The sequence below is a fragment of the Crinia signifera genome, chromosome 4 (assembly GCF_055691185.1).
Source record: "Crinia signifera chromosome 4, ASM5569118v1, whole genome shotgun sequence".
Lineage (NCBI taxonomy): Eukaryota > Metazoa > Chordata > Amphibia > Anura > Myobatrachidae > Crinia > Crinia signifera.
Window position 1 is genome coordinate 81882092 of NC_139220.1, and position 22677 is coordinate 81904768.

Here is a 22677-nt window from a genome sequence, read left to right on the forward strand (position 1 = left end):
ATATACTAAATATTTTGAACCAGTGAATGTGTATATTCATTAAGTTTGGACTTTTAGATAGTCAACATGCTCACTTTAACCATGCAAAAGATGTACAAATGTTGTACATGTCAAAAATAGGTCGGTGTTGAAATTGTGACTGTTAGCAAGTCAAATGTTGACATTCACAATGTCTACATGCAGACCCTTTACTATGGTTGCTTGGTATGACCGATTCCCAAGAAAGTCTACTGGTCTTACATCGAAGTTCAGCTAGTTTGAAAACAGAAGAGGGAGGGCCAAAGACAGGATTTTGGTACTTATCAATTAATCCCTTTCTCAGTTTCCTTTAGGAGACACCAGAGTTACAATAGGGTATAGACTGATGAGTAGAGCTCGCCACTTCAAAAATCTTTAGATTTGAAAGTTGTCCCCTCCCCCTCTAACACATTTGACCCAGTTAAGATTAACTAAGCACAAAATAAGACAAAGAGCAGAAACTAGCGAGAGGAAGAGTGAGCCAAAAAGATGGAGGGCCCAGCCAAAAATATTAGGAGCCAACCAAAAATCTTGTTGAAAGTCCAACTGACCAGAACAAAAATGCACTGAAGACCCCAAACATGCAGTCATAACATACAAAGAAACAAGGCAGGAAAGACCAGCGAAGGGAGGGCATCCAGTGTCCTATATGGAATTTGAGAAAGGGATTTATCGTAAGTACCTCAACCCTATTTTTTCCTTCGTCCACTAGGATAAACTGGAGTTATACCAGTGGACATACCAAAGCTTCCTTCCCAGGTGGGAGAGCACCAAGACACCTGAAAAATCCTGCATCCAAACTCTCAAAGTTAAAAAAATTATATAACTGTCTAACACATAAGGCATACCTCCCAACATGAAACTCTTCAGGAGGGACAAAAGCTCTTATTTTATAGATTACCATCACCTGTGTTGTAAAAACCTCTTACCAATTACCCGGTTTAAAATAGGTGATGGCAATCATAAATTAAGATGGAAGTCCAGAAACAGCGCATTCTGGCCCTCCTGGAGAAGGTCATGTTGGGAGGTATGCATAAGGACAGTGGATAAAGTGGTGCACGGCAAAGCAGAGACCCAGATGCACCTCTGCAAGTAGCCCAAGATGTAAATTTGAATACACAGAAATGAAAGTAGGCGGTAGTAAAGCACAGGCAATGCAAGCTCTACAAATAGAGGTCCACATGGCTAAAGGTCTGCTTGGAAGCAGGCCAACCACGTCTGGCTTTATCAAAGCACAAACAGGAAACCTGCTTTGCACAGGGAAGCCGTTTATGCAACATAGACCTGAAGAGGCCAACCCATATCAAGAAATGGGTAAAAAGTATAAATCAGCAAACATAGGAACCACAATAGTTTGATAAATGTGGACATCCGAGACCACCTTTGGAAAAAGGTTGGCTTTGTGTGAAGATCTATCATCGTTGAAGATAAGGAGAGAACCAGAACATGGCCACAAGCTTCAAAATCCTCAGAGTCTAAACCAAAAGCAGCAGTCTTTCACAACAGGTACCTAAGGTTCACCTCCTCCAGGGGCTCAAACAGCCAATTGTAGGAAGATCATCACTTTATTAAAATCCAAAAAGGTGAAGTAGGAGGCACAAAAGTTGGCTGGACTCAAAAGTACACAGTTTAGAAAATTTTGAAGCTCTGAAAGCAGTGCTAACAAGCACTAAAAAGAGATGGACGAGACTGCAACTTTTACCTTCATAGAACCCAGACAAATACCAAATTACCAAAAAACTCCTCCTGGAACCACCGGAGATCCTGAAAATGGCTGTCCAGCACCACTGAATCGCAGCCATGTAAATTGGCATCTGTATTAAAATAAATCCAATCCCAGATGCCAACGCAACGACCTGAAGCCACCAGAGCGAAAAAGGCATAGCCAAACAAGTCTGCATTTGAAGATGGGACTCTGACTACTGGGTCAAAAAGTCCATCTAAAATGGTCTGGAATTAAACCTGCCAAACAGAATGACCTTGAATGATGCCACTATCTTGCCTAGCAGTCGAATGCAAAAGGTGACTGGAAGCTTCCTATTGAGCAGCACTATCAGGATCAATTCCGGAAATAGACTGTGGCTTGTCCGATGGGAGAGGCATCTAGAATCACGAGCAGGAACTGGAGACATTGGGGCTGCACCAAATTGGACTTCTTGAAGTTCAAAATAACTTGATGTGTTCAATGAGACATGATTTAGGAGTCTATGTAAACAGAGCCTTGATGAGAAGGTTATCCAGGCATGATCCAGGTACATAGACACTCCCAGAGACAGTAGATTGACAACCATCAAAGCCTTCCCATGGGTAAATACCTGGGTGGGGAGTCAACAGGCTCAAGGGCAGAAACAAACTGGTAATGGATGTCTGATTGCAGAATGTAGAAATGATTGACATGGCTCCCAAATCAGAATATGGAGGTTAGAATATATGATGTCAAAGTACTCAAAACAGATTAAAAATTAGGACATACTGAACAGTCCGTCTTTGAAACCATAAACAACATTTCACTAAGTGCTCAGACCCTCAAGGCGCTGTAACATAGGGCTACTCACCCTCTTTATCCAGCAATAACCAAAGGACATACCATTGGGTAAAACACTTCTGTATCCCTCAATCAGCCCAGCGTGCGTCCCAAAGGCAAACATGCGTGTCACTGGCCGGAATGTATGTGCCAATGCGTCAATACTCCCTCCGGCGTGGAAAGCCCGTTTGTCCCTACGCGTGGAATGCATGCCGGGCTGTTCGAGGGATACAGAAGTGTTTTACCCAATGGTAGGTCCTATTATTATTGCTGGATATAGAGCATGGGTCTTCAAACTGTAGCCCTCCAGATGTTGTGCAACTACATGTACCAACATGCATTGCCACATATTTTCCTATAAGAGCATGCCAAAACTGTCAGGGCATGCTGGGACATGTAGTTCCATGGCATGTAGCATGGGGTAGTTGCACATGAAGGAGGCAGGAAAGGGGGGGGGGGGGGGGGGTCTTGAAAAAGGTCCATTGCAGGACTCAAATGTTGACCTATACCCACTGTCACACATTGTCAACGTTGATTGGTATGTAATTAAAAGCTGCTTCTGCAAGCAAGTCCGGTGAGTGCCCCCATTATTTATCCATAGCGTCCTCAGTAGCCATAGAAATGCCCCAGCTTGCGTGATGCTGGAAGATGACGTCAACACACTGGGGGGAGCCGCACCAGGACGACTGTGAGACGCCCTCTCTGAGCTTCACAGAAGGAGGAGGAACAACATGCACGGTATATAGGTATGTGTTTATTTCATGCACTTGTTGATTTTTTGGTCATGAGGACGGTCCGAAATGTTACATGTTTACACTGTTGTGTCTATTTGTATATGCCGACCGCCGAATCCAGAGCAACGTGGGAGTGCCGCTGTTACAGTATAAAAGGTATTAACATTTCACTGTTGGATATTGGTCTAGATAAAGGAGTGACACAAGGAGTGAAACGTCGACCAGACACTTCACACACACACACACACATATATATACACACACACATGGTTGCGCTACTCTTATTCCATCACCATTGCATAAAGTTAAATCATATTGATTGAGGTACTATTTCATGAAACCTGTGCTCAAGCATGGATATCCTGAAAACATGAATTGATAGGTTGTGTTTGGGAACTCCTGCTTCCTTGTTTTAGCGGCTACATCTGCTGTGCACAATGAAAGTAAATACAGAATTAAAAGCAAATGTTTTTGCAATGTTCTTACCTGTCTAACCAAGGTTTCTTTGCTAAAGGTCCATCATTCATGTTTCCAAGTACTCGTTTCCTTTCCGGTTCGACAACCACTCTGTTGAGGTTACTGTTTACAAGAGCTGGAGGAGATGGCTCGGTCTTTATGACAATGTTTGCAGCTAGAAATTCAATGAAAAGAACACCCCAAAAAAAAAAAATTATATTTAAAATATCAATAAAGTCAAACATTGACAACTAAAAACCTCAAAAAGGGGTTTATAGCGAACAATTCTAAAGAATTTACTGATAGTGGGAAAAGAACCAGCAAATAGTTAAAAGTGGGAAAAATTTATGAGGGGGTCGTCCCCCCCCCCCCCCTCTCTTTTTCAGTCACAAGACAAATCTACTTAAAAACCAAACAAATGTACTGTATAAATATGAATCCAGAAGCATTCTAGAAATATTACAGACTGGCAGCAGTATTTTAACCTCCCAAAGTACAAGCACCAACTTGTGATTTATAGTGCACACACATTTTGCAGCCAATCCATAGATCTTGCTTTGCACAACCTTAATTGGTCTGTTTGTACAGTGGGAAGCAAGACACATCACACAACTGTACTATATCATTTATACCAAGAACATTGATTTTGTAATAAGCAAGGCTAACCACTGATAGAAAACCCACCTCTTGGTGCAGTGTCCAAGTCAACTGATGTCAACCCAATCAAGTTTGGCCTTTGTGTCTGTGTCCGTGTAAAGAACTGCCGGTATCCCGTTCTACCAGTATTGGTTAGACTCGGAGCTTCAGGATTGTACCCATCAGGCTCATATGTATCTAAGAAAAAGATAAATACCAGCTATTGTTATTATGCTGAGCATTTTGCACCAATGCAGGTATGTGTTCCACATTCTTTCTACACTGTCAGTACATTCCTACTGTACGCCACAAAGTGATGTGCCTAATAAGAAACAGGTCCAATAAAATAACTTTTTTTTTAAACAAATTAAGTGCAATTAAGTGATCATGCCCTACTGACTACCCAACACACCCAAACCAACAAAGGCTTCATTACTTAGTCATACATACAGTATATAAAACTTAGTTATTGGCTATTTAGAAAAGTACTGAAGGGGAGGTGGCTAAAAACAGGATTAAATTATGAGGACAACCCACGGTAGTATTTACCAAGATATGAATTTCAGGCCACAGAAAATTAATCAAGTTATTACCAACAACAGGCTGCAACATTTAGCAGACACCACTGGGCACAATGGAAGACGTAACTCTTAAAGGCCCCCCCATACATCGAGGCAATTTGGTCAGATTTGGGCCGATTGCGACCAATCAGCCCGTTAAATCGGACCAAATCGCCTCTCCCTGACATGCCGTTGGGTCCGATGCGCGGTCCCGTGCTCTCGGGCCCGATTAGGTGGTCGGACCAGCAGGTCGCCCGACCACCCGTTCCTCCAGGCAGCGAGGCGGGCGGTAAGCAGGGACGCATGCGATCCATCACAACGGACCGCATGCGTTCCTGCCTGCGGGAAGGTTCCAGCGGCTCACAGGGTATCGGGTGTCCATACAAGGCTGTGAGACGCCGCAGGCAGTGTATGGGCACCTTTAGAACCACAAGCTGCAACACTGTTACAACAGAGCTGTTGGCATAATCGCTCTGTGATGGACCTCACTCCCAAATGGTCAAGTAGGCCAAATCAATACACATCAGGGACTAAACTGATCAGCCATGTAACCCGGTGTTTTTTTCAGGTACTCATGAGTGAACAGTGTATGTTTTCCAGGTCTCCTCACAGGAGGACCCTATTTAGCATGCTACTTATATTATTCAGATTTGTTTGTTATGGTTTAAGTAGCACAGCTACGAAGGAAAGGCTTTATGTTGAAGATAGCGCAATTATCTTACATTGTAGAGGGAAAAAAATCACTATCATATGCTTTTATTACATTAATAAATATTAGACATTTGTCCTTACAAGTGCAGACATAACTTCAGTGGCCAGCCCACCTCCCTGGCATTCACCACAACTGCCACCGTTACCAGAAGTTACAGTGAGTGGCAGGCAGGTGTGCCAAAGGGATGTGTTTGCACCTGTAAGTAAATATTTTCACCGTTAAACTGTAGATGTGTGTCTGGATGATGGGGCTTCAGACCTCAAAACATATCATATACACAGATCTTCTCTTGGCTTCGATGCCATAATGAGTTGCATTGGTGAGAGCATTCCATTGTTGGATTCTGAAGTTCCAATTATTTTCATGAAGACCTTTATCTCAATGATAAATACTCCTAATTTATGCATACAAGCCAAACTTTTTTTTTTCTCTGGTATGCATTTATTGCTTATGCACGATTGATTGTCACCACTAGAAGGTGCTATTCCTTATTCACAAACTATATCATGAATTAAAGGGACTACCACCCTATTATTTGATAAGCAGCAATCCACATCCCGGGGAGTGGTTCTCTTACGCAATACCAATTGGAAATCTTTTTGTGCATATTACTGTAGTTACATTGTACCGGGAGAGCCATAAAAACCTCAAGGATTGTAACTTAACCAGAAAGGCATAGTAGGTGTACACAAAACTAAAAGGTTTGCGTACAACTTAGATGGTGGGAGGACTGCACACACAGGCTGCAGCTGTTTGAGTGCGGGAAGATGGTGCTACCAGGAAGTATTGCTGAAAATGAAGATGTGTAGAGGCCAGAGTCAGTGTCTTCCCATGCAGATTTACTTATCTCAGCAGCACAGTTGAGGTGGCCAATCTAAAGCTGGCCACATACTAGTACATTTTTGCCATTTTACACCCCTGATTTTGATGGATCAGGCTGAGAAACAGGGTGAAACTTTGCCAAATCGCACGCGCATGACCATGGAGATCGGACCTGCTGCTCGATGGATCTGTGTGATTTGACAGCCTCTGGCAGGGGTGAATGGTATCACATGTAAAAGGACTGCATGCGATCCTACTGAACTATTATGTGACTTCTACCTCAGAGAGATTGCATAAGTGTAACAGGGCGTTAAGTGGTCTTATTTATTAAGGTGGCAGATGCTACAACAATCATGACCCATGTTACGTGATGATCATCCGATACTGCGTTTTCAGACACAAAAAACTCAGATCTGTGATGTAGGCGTATTTCACCCTCAGGAGCATCTTGCCGCATTAGCATATAACAAGCTTGGCAGGTCCAGGTGGCATCTTCCTCTAGGTCCAATTCTGCATGAGGACATTCTTTACAACAACACTTTTAAAAGGCTAAAGTTTTTCTTGGTTGGTAGTCTGTATTAGGTTGTTGGCTGGAAACCAATTTGTTCACTAAAAGGGAGGCGATTTTTCCATACCTTGTGGTAATTGCAGGACCAAAGGGTACGTACCTCCAAATTTTACCTCTGTTTCTTTTTTGGCCTTTTTGGAGGCTAAAGTGCAATTTTTGAACCAGTCAATTTATCTCCAGAGTTTAGCTTTTCTTTCAGAGGTTAAAACCTTTTAAAAAAGGGGGTGTTGCATATTCAGCCACCGTTTTGGCCATCAGTAACCATGAAGATCTTAATATAGTCTGCTCTGTTCTCAAACAAGCTCCATTTGAGCTTTTGTATTCATTGAATCTTCAGTTTGTTACTTGGTCATTGTCTCAGCTAGGCATGTTTTCTAGTTGGGGGCTTGGTCTTCCAGACATCCTTTTTTCCTAATTTATGATAGAGTGGTTCTCCGTACAGTTCCTACATTCCAGCCTAAAGTGGTTTCTACTTTGAAGGTATGGATAGTGAAGCCAAACAAACAATCTAGTAACGTTGTAGCATAGTATCACTTAACCTTGTTAATGACATTTTACACCTCAGGTGGCTGGTCAATATTACAATATTGCCATAAATAAAGACAAAGAACTACAAAGTACTCATAGCCCCCAAAACTATGCAGTTACTGAATGTAGAGATTCTAAGGAATTTAAAATGATCATGAATGTTTGTGTATGGCACACTAGGGTCCTTCAACAAAATGGCTCAACAGTAAAACAAGCTCTAACCGCTAAGCCCAACAAGATTATGTCTGCGAGCAACGTTGGTTAGCTTAAAGAGCTAGCATATGTTTAGAGTTCCACTCTGGGGCCACGAGACAAAACATTACTGACTGGGTACAAGTCCCCATATGCAGACAAAATTGCAGTGATGCTTTTCATTTCACACAAGTAAGACTGGATCATAAAAGAGCACCTTCTCAATGTTGGAAGGCGAACATAGGTTGTGCTTCAGTAGTGATGTGCTCTATAAGCAGCCTGAATTCCAGAGCAGCTATAAACAGCTCTTATTTCCAGGGCAGATACACAGATGAAAAGTTCAATTTCTTAACTTTAGGTTTCACAAATAGGTCCCTGAAGAACTTTCGCTTAATGTTGACACAATAACACAAATTTAATGATGGTTGCCAATTTAATGACCATGTGAAGGGGGAGGTGCGAGAGCTATGCTTACGTTCTGACACGGAGTAGAGCAGATTCTGAGGAGGTAATGGAGGAGGCAATCTTCCTCCCACTGGTGCAAGACTGGGCACAATACTTGTTCCTGGCTGTTCACGGTTATTTAGCAAGCAAGGATGCGTTAATGGAAGCCCTGCATGTTTGGAAGCAAAATATATATTTATACTTTAGGGTAGTTTTGTCTGGATGACATGGTCTTAAAAAAAAAAAGCAAGCAAAAATGGTGCCCACACACGGTGCGATTATCGGATGTGTATTGAACGCATTACACATAGTTCACATTGGAGAGTGCTTATTTTGGCTTGCGATGCACGCCCCTGCGTAGTTCACATCACAAGCCAAAAATGTGCAGGAAGTGCTTTTACTAGATCGCATCTAGTTCAAATCGCACGCTGTTGTAGTGCATCACATACGATGAACTAGATAAGATGCGATCTAGTACAAAACGCACCAACCACATGTCTGAACGTGTGTGGGCACCTTACGAACTACATAACCTTTCCCTTCATTGCATCATATTCTACTATTCCTCTTTCCTTACATACATTCCTATACAAAACACAGTTAGGCCCATATATATTTGGACACTGACATTTATGTCACTTTAGCTGTTTATCATCAAAACATTCAGACCACAGTTCTAGAATATGGTTTTTAGGTGCAGAATATCAGTTTTAAGCTGAGGGTATTCATATCCAGATTTGACAAAAGAGTTTAAGAATTACAACTGTTTCAATTTGTAGCCCCTCTTTTTCAAGGGCCAACAACTTATTGAACATTTGACTCAAAAGCGTTTTTTGAGTCAAATTGAGGTCTGGGTATTCCTTTGTTAGCTCTTTATCAATTAAGCAGGCAAAAGGTCTGGAGTTGATTTCAAGGGTGGCATTTAGGAGACGTTGCTGTGGACCCACAACATGTGGTTTAAAAAGGAGTCTAGTTCTGGAACAGCATTAATTGCATATATTAAAAAAAAAAAAAAGGTACCAGAAACATGGGGGAAAAAAAAAAGTGTAGAAGGCTTGGAATGGCTTATGATCTGAAGCATACCACATGTGTAAAATACAATGGAGGCATTTTGATGGCATGGATGTATATAGCTTTCCAATGGCACTAGGCAAAGTGTATAAGGATATACTGTTTGCTCAAATGCAGCCAAAATTTTGAAGAAATAAAAAAAAGTTGATTGTATTGTACTTCACAGATGACAATGACAAAAAACACAAACACAACAAAAAAAACATACTGCGAAAATAACCAAGGAGTTTTTAAATGGCCAGGAAGAGTGAAATACAGGTTGAGTATCCCTTATATAAATTATTCCAAAAACCATGCATTCCACAAAGTGAAAAAAAGTTTTGTTTTTTTCCCCTTACTAAAAACCTACTGGGGACATCTGTAACAGCACTGCATGTTAACTTGTACTAGATATGTGCAAGGAAATGATTCCTACGCATTCAAATTCAGTACCTGAGAGTACACAAACTTTGTTTCATGTTTTGAAACCTTGTTTTATGCAAAAATAAAATATATTTGTTTGTATTTCGTGTGTTGTTACAACATAAATTCAAGATACATCATTGAAATATAAAAATATTCCAAAACAGGAAATAATCCCATTATCCAAAATTAATCTGGTCTCGAACATTTTGGATAAGGGATACTCAACCTGTATTGTGCAATGGCTGAGTCAGTCACATGATCTTAACCCTCAACATGCCTTTCACTTGCTGAAAACAGGCAGAAGGACCCACAAACAAATAACTAAAAGACCTCTTCAGTAAAGGCCTGGCAAAGCATAGCAAAGGAGGAAACCCAGCATTTGGTGATGTTCATAGGTTCCAGAATTTAGTGGTTATTGCCTGCAAAGGATTCTCAAAAAACGACTGAACATTTTACTTATGATTGTTAATTTGTCAAATTACTTAATCCCCTGAAAACAGGAGACTGCACAGAAAAAATGGCTGCATTCCTAAATGTTGAAGATTATTTTTGTTCGATCGCTCGAATCAAAGCAGAAAATCTGCACTTCAATAGCATCTCCATAACCATTTCACATCCACTGTGATGACGTACAGAGCCAAAATGATGAATATTGTGTCAGTGTCTCCATCTACAGCATCCGGATCTAACTGTGTAGAATTGTACGTATTATGTATAAAACATCCTTAAACACTGGTAGGAAAAAAAAATGCACACAAGAACAAGTGCAGATTGTTACATATATACAGATCTGTGAAAAATGAAATTTGTTAGAGTTGCAAGACCAACAGAGAATTACATCTGCATATACTCATCCATACCTTTGAGTTGTATACATCAAGTGCTGTTATCTCATTTCTAAACTAAAACATTGCTATATATAGCCTGAAGACACCAAATCCGTTTACACACAGCACACAAATGATTTGTACAAAGCATCCTTACTTGGAGCTGGATGGACAGGAGGCGGCGGGGGTGGCTGGCTGAGTGGGCGAGGAACCGGCATTCTCATATTGTGAGCTGGAGCAGGGATTGGTGGCATCAAGATACCAGGTGGAGGAAGTCCAGGGGGAGGAGGAAAAGGAATCATACTGGGTAACGAAACCTCATCGACTACCAATGGATCGTTTCCATGATCATACTGGCAGAGATCACCAAGGACACAAAAACCCCGTTCTGGGAAAACCAACAGGACAAACGGAGAAACATTGTTTTCATTATTTACAGAGAACCAACACAAGATAGCACAAGACACATGGCAAGTGACAGAAAACACAAGCCAAAATAATGTAGAATGACTTAAGACAAATGGGACAATGCCCTGCCTAGAAGTGCTTTCAATCTAGTAGAAAACAAGGGAGCACAGCATCCGGCAACAATTCCATAGATAGCAAGTAACACTGCAGCCAGGGTGCTTCAAACAATGCCTAGGGGGGTATTCAATGTGTTGCCGCTATTTCCGATGGGGGAAATAGCGGCGGCTCACTATTCAATGCTGTCTTTAGTGACAGCATTGAAGCGGGATCACGGCAGAACGGGCCCGACTTCAGAAGCTGGCGGGCCCATTCTGCCGATAACGGACGTGGATTGTAGCAATCCCGGCCGCAGATCGACAATCCAGGCTGGTTTCGCGACCACGCCCCCTTTGCGCCGATCGGCAGGCAAGACATTGAATCCCAGCTGTCGCGCTGACCGCAAACGGGCCAGGATCATGGCTGTCGGCAGGGATCGACAGCCATGATCCTAGATTGAATACCCCCCTAAGTCTTTGATGTTCATGTTGTCTTTGAAATGCACCACACCGTATCCCATAATACTTTTACTGCCATAAGTAACATTCCATATAACAGCCACAGAATGGCTGCTGCCCAACTTTCAGGATGTTTGGTTGCCCTTTTATCAAGTGCGAAAACATGATTTTTGTATTCACTGGTGAAACCCCTTTCTCTGATTCCATGGGGCATTGGGTACATTTGGAGCTGGATAATTAAGGGCACTTAATAGTTATAGAGGAAAGAAGATTTTGTTTCCCTAGAAGAAAGCATTTTTTTTTTACAGTAAGAGCAGTGAAACTATGGAACTCTCTTCCTGGAGATGTGGCGTCAGCAGACACAATAAATAAGTTTAAAATAAGGTTGGACAAGCATCTGTTTGTTAACATCCAGGGGTACAAGCAATATTCATAATCTGTCCTTAAATATATTAATATACACTACGTAGAACAAGGGATGAAGCGAATACACCATGGTTGAACTGAATGGAAGAGTCTTTATTCAGCCTTAAATTCTATGTAACACTAGTTTAAAATCATCTGTATTCCATAACATTTGCACTAAAAATTTGAAAAGCCTTTACCATGCATTTGTTACCTTGTTTTTGCCTCACCCTGTATTTGTGCTTCCTTACGGATTGAGGTCTACCACAAGGTCTTAACTACAGCATTTAATTCAAGAACACAATCTGAAATGTGTCTTTTAATGAAGACCAGACTTTAAAAATTAATAAAAAAAAAAAAAAAACACCAAGCACCAAAGGCTGGTGTCCTTTATGGAGGCCAATCACAAACTATTTTTTCAGGAATCAAGAATAAAAAAAAAAATCTCAATCCAAAGATTCCCAAGGATTGGCCTCCGTATGCCATACTGGCAACTGTTGTGCAGCAGTCCTTAAGCAGATGGGCAATGCTGAAGTGGCGGCGAGGTGCATGACACCTAGCAAAGTCACCGCACAGCCTTGCAAACTGGTTGCCTGTTAGCGTTTGAGCCGAGTGCTGCTAGTGCTCATTGCTGCCCAGCATAAAATCACATGTGAAAATGGATTCCAAAATTCCAGGATTGGAGGCTCTAATCCTGGGATTGAAATCCCAGCAATTTGGGGGTTAAATCCTGGGATAGAGATCACAGGATTGGCATCCCTAGTGACAATCAACACAATTGCACAATTTAGCGCTTAAAGATGGCCCCTGTTGAGGTTATCATCTTTAGCCACCAGACAAGTGACCAATGCATTTTGGAAGACCAACTAAAGCGCAGTGCTTAAGGGGAAACCCTTATTAACACACACACACACACACACACACTGTGGCTTCTGATGCAGCAAGCCACATCTGCCCTCTGCACATATTATCGAATGATCTTAATGATTATATATACACATCGGTATACCCTCAGCACTGTTTATATATCCTATGCATGTTGCAGGCACTGCTTAAATGTAATTCCTATTGTCAGCGCAGTACTTAGCTCACATGGGGGTTTTGGGATCAGGGCAAATCCTGCAGCATTATGCAGATACACGGCTTTCAGTTCTGTGTTAGGAGAAAGCATTGCTAGCACACGAACACTCAGCCTTCACTGCATTGGAGTGGTGTTTAATAGCACCGTACTACACTGGGCCCAGAGTATCATGCATGCAAACTGATGCACCATAGCCTGGTTATCTGCCATCTGGACACTATTTAAACCTGGAAGTGGTACTAGCCCCAGAAAAAAATTATTCCAAATATTTTTTATAGAGTACCATATATTCTTGAGTATAAGCCTACTTTTTCAGAACATTTTTTATGCTGAAAAAGCCCCCCTCGAGTGAGGGTCCCACTTGATTCAATACGTTTTCCCAGTTTCTTGTTGTAAAATTAGGTGCCTTGGCTTATATTCGGGTCGACTTATACTCGAGTATATACGGGTATTTCAATTTTAAAATACCCCCAAGTCATTATCGGGGCCTAATTCAGACCTGATTGCAGGACAAATTTCTCAAAATGGGCAAGTCCATGTGCACTGCAGGTGGGGCAGATGTAAAGGCCCATACACACTGGGCGACGGAGTAGAAAGCAGCTCTATTTTGTCTTTTAAGCTGCTGTCAGTTCCAAAGCCACCCAGTGTGTACGGGACAGCGATGAGCGCTGATAGTCTACAGATTGTCAGATCTGGCTGGTTAGAACAAAAACCTGGTAATGGATGAGAGCAAATGACAGGCGACCATTTGCTTTGAAATGCTGGAAAACTGCCAAAAACTGTCATTCAGATATTACCAGTTTTTGTTCCAACCAGCCAGATCTGACAATCAATCTGTAGCTGTATGGCCAGCTTAAGGCTATGGAAAGTCAACCCCCAGAATTGGCTAAAACCGGCGCAAACCGCTCAGTGTGTAGGCACTGCGCATTTTTCAGCCCATCTATTTTCCCCATCATCAGCCAGCATACACACTGGGCAAAAATCACCCAGTGCCTAAGGACATTAACATGTACAGACAGCTAGATTTGGGTGAGGTGTGTTCCAACTGAAAACTAAATTGCAGTGCAACAATAAAGCAGCCAGTATTTACCCTGCACAGAAACAAAATAGCTCACCCAAATCTAACTCTCTGCACAGGTTACATCTGCCCTACCTGTAGTGCAGCATGGTTTTGCCCCTTTTGAGAACAAATTAGTCCCACATTCAGGTCTCAGTTAGGCCCTTGGTGTGAAGGAAAATAAAGAAACCCAGGGAATCCAATGGAGAGTAGGAGATAACCCAGTCACTGAAAGCGATGTAAAGTAGAAAAGCATGGTGTATGAAGATTTACCTTTAACTAGCTAAGGCTGACCAACTACAGATGTGTCCTCATACACATGGCCTCAACATGCCGAGGAGCCTCGCACGAGTGACCCGCACAAAGAGCCTTTCCGAACAGCTTATTTGTCGAAGTGTGTGTTAACAGCAATCTGATGCATCAAAACTACTTCCCAAAACTGGACTGACTAACTTTATATGTAACAATTGTATAGCTGTGCATGAGTCGGAATTCTATAAAAATGGAAGATAAAAAAAAAGCTGCAGAAGAACTCAGTCAAACAGAATTGTACAAGTTGCATTGCACTGCAACTGAGACACACATTTGACTAAAATAAAATGCTGGCTTGAGCAGAGTTGCACAGCACCAAACACGCAGAGGAGAGATGTTTAGTGCGAGTGCAGCAAAAGTGTATGAGGACACATCTGTAGCATGTGAAACATACACACTGTGTATTTGCACCCAACTAATCAAGTCTTCTAGAGTTATCCCAACAACCACCTCCCGCTGTTGTATACAGATACCAAATATAAGGTACTTTTGTGTTTGTCAAACATTTACAAGGAGGGCTGTCAAGCAAAGGAGATCACAGAAACTTATATATGTATGTAGAACTGATGGATGGTTATTGTAAATGCCACACAAAATAAATATAGTGGTTTAACATTGAGTGCTATACACACATAGAACAAATATATATATATATATATAAAAAATATATATATATATATATATATATATATAAAAAATATATATATATATATATATATATATATATATATATATATATATATATATATATATATATATATATATATACACATACATACATATATACACATACACACACACACACATATATATAAAATATAGATTGCACCCCCCCCCTCCACACACACACACACACAAATGTATATACTGTATACATTCACATACACAAGTCTGCAGAAGTGCAAATGAAATGGCTGACTCTTACCATCATAATCCCGACAGCGTCGTTTAGGGGGTGGGTTTCTGTTAAAGGAATTGGGAGGATTGTGGTTGTTATAGTAATTAGACCAGATCTCTGTTGTGCTCTCAGGGTGGTGAGCAGGTGCAATTACAGTCACAGTGCTGGGTATAGCTTGCCCACCAGAGGAATACTGCTGCACCGTGGTGCTGCTGACTGGCTGTAAGGCTGGGGTGTATGCAGGCTCCAAATCACTTCTTTCCGAGTCAAACTTTGGCCTCTCTCGATGCTCTGTGGAAGCACAAACTGTCCATGTAATTAATATATCTGTAAGTGTGTCACAAACATCATAAAAGATTTCAAATATCTAATATGGGAAACAAAAGAAAGACATTCAATGCTGACAACAGCAGCTGCGCTGTAGTTAAAGCATGGAAGGCTTGATTGTTCCGTGCAGACTCACAGCTGTGCCAAATAAGAGCCCAACCAAATCTTCAACATTGCGGTCTGTTCAAACTTGCAAACTAAGCATACATTTACAGCCAACTGCTAGGCAGGACACATCAAATCGCAAGTATGGGATAAAGGGAATGACATTACACATACGGTTTATCACATGCTCAATAGGAATAACTGTATGCATAATCGCAAGCCTATTCCATAGCTTCATGTGAACACAATATGAAAATAATTGAACAAAATATATGTAAGCTTATTCCACAAAGAAAATCTCTGTACTATACATTACTTCTCCATGCAACCACTTGGGTAACTTGATTCATTTGTAGGTAAGACCACCCGTAGCTGTGGTACCAGTGGTCCATCAGAAACCCATCTAGGCCCAGGGTGGATAACCAAAAGGCAAGAGAAGCGGCTCTCTATCTACTGGTGCAGGCAGCGCGGCTTCTCTCCTTAAGCAAACACTGACTAAATCACCCACACCTATGAAAATGCACACATTTGCTGGAATACACTAGTGAATAAATTAGACAAACTAGGTTATATTTGGACAAACTCCCTGAGCTGAAGCGCAGTGTGAAGGGTACCTAATTGCTGTAAAAGCAGAAACACCTTCAGCTTACAAAAGACATAAGTAACACATTGAAAGACACTTCTATAACATATGCCGATGGGAAAATATTAAGCTTAAGCTAGATCAAAAATCAATGGTGCAATAATAAATAAAATATGGTGGAAATAATTATGAACTGTCAATACAATGTGTAAAGCTTACATTCACTACACTGAAAACCCCACAGACATTTGTGATTGTAGCTGCCCCTTATTTTGGTTACATATAATGTGCACCACTAACCAGTGAGTACATGGTATTAGCCAACAGCAGGACAGTTTTTGCCTTATTTTCAACTTTAATAAAACTGCAAGTACAGTACAACGTTTTGTCAGGCTCCTGAAGATTTGGCACAAATAACAAAAAACCCATAGGGGTGTATTCAATGCGGCTGCGAGGGGAAATCGTTGAAAACAAGCAATCCTCGCCGTTTACCCCCACGCCGGCCAATCACCATATTTAACGTTCCGGTGGGATCCTCATTGTCATAGGACTGCAAGGATTCCCCCAAACAGCGAGGCTTGCGGCTAATGCAGAGAGCACGCTGCATTTAGCCGCAAGTCTCGCTGATTTAGCGACCGCACAGGCCATAGCCCTGTCGCTGCAAAAACCTAGCGAGGGGAAAACAGCGTGTGCAGGGGGATCAGTTTAATACTGACCCTGCGAGCTGTGACAGCCAGCAGTCAGCACTGCTCACTGTCACATAAAGCATTGAATACACCCCACAGTCTTCAAATCAACAGTAATCTCTGCTCACTCATCTAATGCTCAATAAATTATCATACTGCAGAGACAAGAGTGAAACAAAAGGGCAATAAAGAACTCGGGGACTGGGCTAATAACTCACCAAAAAGTGAAAGCCTTATTCATTTTGATGGAGGACATCAATATAGTAAAATACAATGGGACAGCTTTGGGGAAAGAAAAAAAAAAAATACAAAAATCTAGTTCCTATTCTTGGATAAAACGCTATGGGGTATCTGTGGCTTGGAGAACTGATAGCGCCCCCCCATGTTTTGAGGAGATGAAAACAGACTCTGCATACTCTTGCTCCGTGTACACCCAAACACTGAACTGCATAACAAGTGATGGAGCAAAATATTGTAATGACTATTACATATACTGTGATGCTAATATGCATTTCACGTTCACAAAAATATGCACAGAAAATCAAAATGTAATAAAAAACAGTCAAACATTATGCTCGCTTACTGAAATCAAACAGCAAGATGCTGGAAGTAAATTGTATATTTTCAGTCCCTGCAATCCTATGAATGGGGGGGGGGGGATGTGTGTGTGTGTGTGTGTGTGTGTATACACACATACATATATACAGACAAACCCCGGTTGCCTGTTTGCCATGGCAGTGTGTCCCAGCTCCTGCCTAATCCACCTCCTTTCACAACCCCCCGCGCACTCGCTTGCTGCACATGTAGCCAGAGAGTGCTCAGCTGTGTAATAGAGCAGAACATTGCGATTGCGGCGGGTAACTGATGTCTCTAGCATCGCTACGGCCGGGGAGGAGGAGACAGAGGTCCGGGGGAAGCTGCCGAGTGACACTGGGGGAAAGATGCACGAGAGCTACCAGCCCCAGACCAGCTAGGTCCCTGGCCTAGGGAATCATGGGACCCGCAGCCGTTTTTTTTTATCTTTTAGTGGTTGAAACTTTTGTTTCACTGCGGTATCCTGTCAGCCAGGACTGCGTACCTCCCCTCGGCGGGTCCGCACACGCCGCTGATGTTTAGGAGTCAGGCCGCCTGACCCCTGGGGATGCTGGAGGAAGCAGAAGTGAGCACAGTGCCTGCCAGGCCAGCCGCTGGAACAGAAGACAAATCGGTCCCAGCGGCAGCTTAGGGAGGGGGCGCAGCTCTGTCTGCATTTTAACTTATTCCCTTGCGGGACCTACATATTTGAATACCTCCTTATGGTGTGGGACACCCCAAATAAAAGCCCAGCCAAACCACCACAACGCATTACACTAGTAGTGCAATTGACTTGTTAAAAAGTGTTTGATAGATAATAGCAACTGCTGCATGTGTTAGGAGTTCTAGATACGCAAAGATATGCGAATAGTACACATGAATCTTTTTTCTCTTTGTGTATGTCACTGTAAGCCATCACCTATGGGGTGTGCAGTGTAGGGCCCTTCTCAATTGATTCTATGTTGCTTATTTACTCACTTGTTTCACAGCGCCACTTACGTAGTCAGAGTAGTGTCCCTATCAGCATCAGCGTAGTGTTCCCACGGCCAGCGTAGTCAGTGTGTAGTCAGCTTGCGTCTGCGACTGTGTACGTTCATGCCTACCCGGAACTTACTCAGTTAGCATAGTCAGTCAGCATTGTTTCAGCGCTTAATACATTGTGTAACCGTTGACCATTGACCATTTTTAAACTGCCTGAATGTGTTCCTGAAACACCCCCACTATCCACATCAGCCCTAAGTGTGCGAACGTCGGCAAGGAGTTGATTTTATAAAGTGTGACGAGCGCAACGAGCCCAAAACGTGGCAAGCCCAGCAAGGGGACACTTAAAGCGAGCCAGAAGCATGGCGAGCGGCAGTGGATTACTTGATGTGTATTCCGCATCTCAGGCAGATGGAGTACCTCTCTCTGCCGGCGCCCGCATGATCGCCTCTCCGCCAGTGCAGGGGATCTGGTGGTTACCGGCGCTGTGTGAGGTGCTCACTAGGCTTGCCAGGGACACAGGGGATAGAGCTGCAGCTCGCGGAGACAGTACGGTGACTATGCTGCCTGACAGGGACACTACGCAGGGCTGCCGCGGGCCTACGCTGACAGCATAGCATACGGTGATGCCGTGAAACTACACAAGTACCGCTTATTTATACATGCACTTTAAGGCACCTTTTTCCTAGAGTAGCACCTGTCCCTGATGATATTAACCAGGATTCCTAGCATTTTTAGACTGCATATTGAACAAGGCACATTTAAGACAAGTCCTACAGATTTATATAGTAAGTCAGTTGTGGGGTGATTTTTTTTTAGGAGTGGTGCCTGCTGAATTTCTGTGGCTGGGCTGCTTCAGTGCATAACAATAGAATGGTTACTTTAGCACTCCTATTTTTATATAGGATACTTGACGGCAGAACATATCAGATATGCCCCGTATGCACTAACTTCACTTGCTCCCCCTAGTGTGATGCCTTGGGGTAGGTTGGCTAGGCTGGTTTTATGGTTATTTCATGCCCTACATTTGAATTCTTACCTGCTGAGGTTACTGGGACTTGGAGGGTAAGCCAATAATCCTGGCTAAGCTTATGCAAAAAAAAACTTTTTATTGCAAAATGTATTTGAATTCTAATTAGATGTATGGATAGTGCACTTGCAGCTTTTTCTGTGTGGTACTAGTAGTCTCCATGAGGTTTCAACTCTAATTACATAGGGTTTTCAGTCTAGGACCCCTCCCTATAACAAGGTCTGATAGGCTGGATTCCATAATCAAGTACCATAGCATAACATGCTAAACATGTTTCATGGAATGCAGTCAAATAAAAAAAAAAAATAATAATAATAATCTAAATTTGTTGCTACTACTTCATTCACATCCAGGACATAACTCATATCAAGATAATTAGCTCAAGTATCTGACAACATTAGTGTACCCATTAGAAGGGTACCTTCATTATATCACAATTAGAGATTAACACTACTCATGCAGGAAAGCAACTGCCTAGATCGAGAACTGTAATATAACCACAGTACATGCTGACATTTTATATTTTTAGCTACTTGCAAATGAAAAGGGCCTTATTCAGACCTGCTTGCTGGGATGTAAGTGTTCTAAACCAGACGAGAAGGTATAAACGCCACCACACACCCTGTAGATGGCTGCGAACACGTATGCAGCAGTGCACACTGGGAAAAATCACTCACCATCAAATGATTTCCCCCCTGCACGCAGGACCGAGTAAGTCTAGACTCACTGGGCCCTGCGAAGGCCATGGAGAGAAGGACGTCATGATCCCTCCCAACTGGGGCACTCACAGATAACTCCAGTGGCATGCCCCAAATGCCCGCAGGGTGTGAATCGCCTTGCGAGCAAGCATTCGAACGGATGGCTCACGCATTGCACACCATGCGTGGTTGTTCGATAAACTCTCGGTTGCGAATTTGCTCTGAATCAGGCCCAAAGTGCTCTGCTGAACAAATAACAGAATAAATTGCCCTTGTTTTCACTACCTCTGCTCCTGGCAGCATCCCGCTCCCTGCTCCTTCCTCTGCTGTGGCTCCTACTCCGATTTGCAGCCTTGTTTTTGGGAGGACTCTTACTTCTGCCTCCTCGCCAGTCATACTTGTCTCGATGCCGGTCATATTCTCGCCACTTGCCATCATCTCTCTTTTTCTCTCTTATCCTTTAAACAATATATATAAAAAAAAAATTTATTTTTTTAAAGAAGTATTCTTAACCTGTAAACTAGGAGGTAACCTTAAAAGATTCAAATTGGAAAGAATTCAATTTTAATTTTTCCAGTTAACATGAGGTTCATTTAAAAATATATATATTTTTTTATTAAATAGAACAGCTGGGTAATCAGATAAACCTGGTTCTGAGAAAAGTAGAAAACAGGGAATGCATCGTTTAAGAAGCTTAGCAAAATTTTGAACTTCAACCCCTAATTAGAAGTTAAAAAGGCATGTTCGTTCTAACAACAAACATCCACCCACCCCGCAGCAGCTGGGTAAGAGAGGGATGGAGAGCCGCTGGGGATCCACTCACCCACCGTCGGTGGCTTCGCAATAAACAGCTCTTATCCCAAGAGCTGCCAGTTTCTATACGAATTGCATATGTGTACTGCATATATTGCGGTAGCCGATTGAGTGGGGGCGGTAACTGGCGGCGGCGGATAGTGCATCCCGCGCAAAGTTTGCCAGAAAACCGGATACCTTATAAATCCGCATTACAAAAGGGCCTGATTCTGGTTCACTCACAAAAGCAAATTCTCTCTTTAAGGGACAAAACCTGTGCAGAGCGAATTCGATTTGGATGGGATTTGTACTCCAAACTGATATCTATATTGCAGTGTAAAAATAGAGCAGCCAGTACTTGCTCTACACAGAAACAACACACCCAAATCTAACTCTGCACATGTTTATCAGCCTCACCTGCAGTACGCATGGTTTTGTCCATTAGGGAGAAATTTGGTTTTGCGAGGGAACCAGAATCAGGCCCAAAGTACATTGTAGCAGTGACAGATGTGCAATCTGTTTTGAGACTCCAGTCTTTAATAAACGCACTGTTGCTAGTAGCACCTGTATGGTCAATGCTGAAAACTTTTATAGGGTTTTTTTTTATTTTTATTAAGTTTGCATTCAAACATTCGTAAGTGCATATTCTTTTGTTTTCACGTGAAGTCACCCAATAATACATCTAAATAACACAACACTCACCTTCTCTCACTGGAATCAGAGCGGTTTCGTTGGGGACTTAGGTGCTTTTTTTTCCTGGCTTCTCTATCTTCTTCAAAGTTCTCCTGCAACAGGAAAGTTGGAGATAAGAGTATGGCAGGCAGCCAGTGCTATCCCCTTTCTATATGGAATAATGCACACTCCATGGATCTGAGAAGTCAACGAGTTCTGTGGCCACATAAAAGCATGAAACTGTAGGAACAATGCTTTATACAGTGCAAGTCAGTGAAATCCAATTACAGTTGATCAACTCTGCTATAGAATGAACTCCATTAGCCTCTACTATAAAATAGAATCCTTCACACACTGAATGTGGCGTTGTTCAATTTGTGGAACGGATTATTTGGTATGCTATGTAATTACAGAAATCTGATTCATCTGGATGCACTGGCGAGGCAGGGTTCATCCTATTAGCCAGGTTTTATTGCCTTTTCTAATGTAATAGGTTTAAAACTAAATAAGAACTCGGTTCTCAACTCAAAATCTTAAATGGGGGCTTGGTGATTGTGAGCGGAGCTACTCAATCATACAATAGTCACACCAACACACAACCCCCCAATATAGCAAACATACGCTAACTCCTAACATCAAATGGCACAGGTACAGGCAACCCTATGTAACTAATAAAACAATTAGTCATATATTCCTGGCTTAAACAATTGTAGTACATGGTTTTGAAGTACATTGTTCCCATGCTGTAAAGAGGAGATTAGTGTGCATTACAGATCTCCCCCAAGTGAAACGAGTTTAGGTCTCAATCAACAAACCCTTACCTGGCCAGTTCCTGACACTGTCAGATGGCACTTTTCAGAAGTATCCACCTTCTCCTCATCTTTCACCGTTTCATCAGAAGGAAGGTAATTTTTTGTGTGCAAACTTTCAAAAAGTTTATCAACAAACTCATTTGTTTCTGGGAAGAAAAAAAAAAAGTCTAAATATGCATATTCACCATGGGAGGTGCCACCAAGTG

At 42.2% G+C, this 22677-nt stretch overlaps 1 protein-coding gene across 3 annotated transcripts in view; it reads right to left on the reverse strand.

The window, feature by feature from the left end:
* The window catches only part of RBM27 (RNA binding motif protein 27), a 60667-nt gene that overhangs the window by 25396 nt on the left and 12594 nt on the right, over window positions 1-22677 (reverse strand). Inside the window, exons 3-10 of one of the 3 annotated variants that reach the window (XM_083181907.1) lie at window positions 22481-22617; window positions 21690-21772; window positions 20481-20653; window positions 15240-15503; window positions 10655-10885; window positions 8226-8363; window positions 4417-4566; window positions 3763-3907 (exon numbers count right to left, since the gene is read on the reverse strand). In XM_083181907.1, coding sequence (XP_083038033.1) covers window positions 3763-3907; window positions 4417-4566; window positions 8226-8363; window positions 10655-10885; window positions 15240-15503; window positions 20481-20653; window positions 21690-21772; window positions 22481-22617 — 1321 coding nt within the window. Of the gene's footprint in view, window positions 1-3762; window positions 3908-4416; window positions 4567-8225; window positions 8364-10654; window positions 10886-15239; window positions 15519-20480; window positions 20654-21689; window positions 21773-22480; window positions 22618-22677 lie in introns of all 3 variants that reach the window. The other 2 variants (XM_083181906.1, XM_083181908.1) reach the window with 2 other exon arrangements.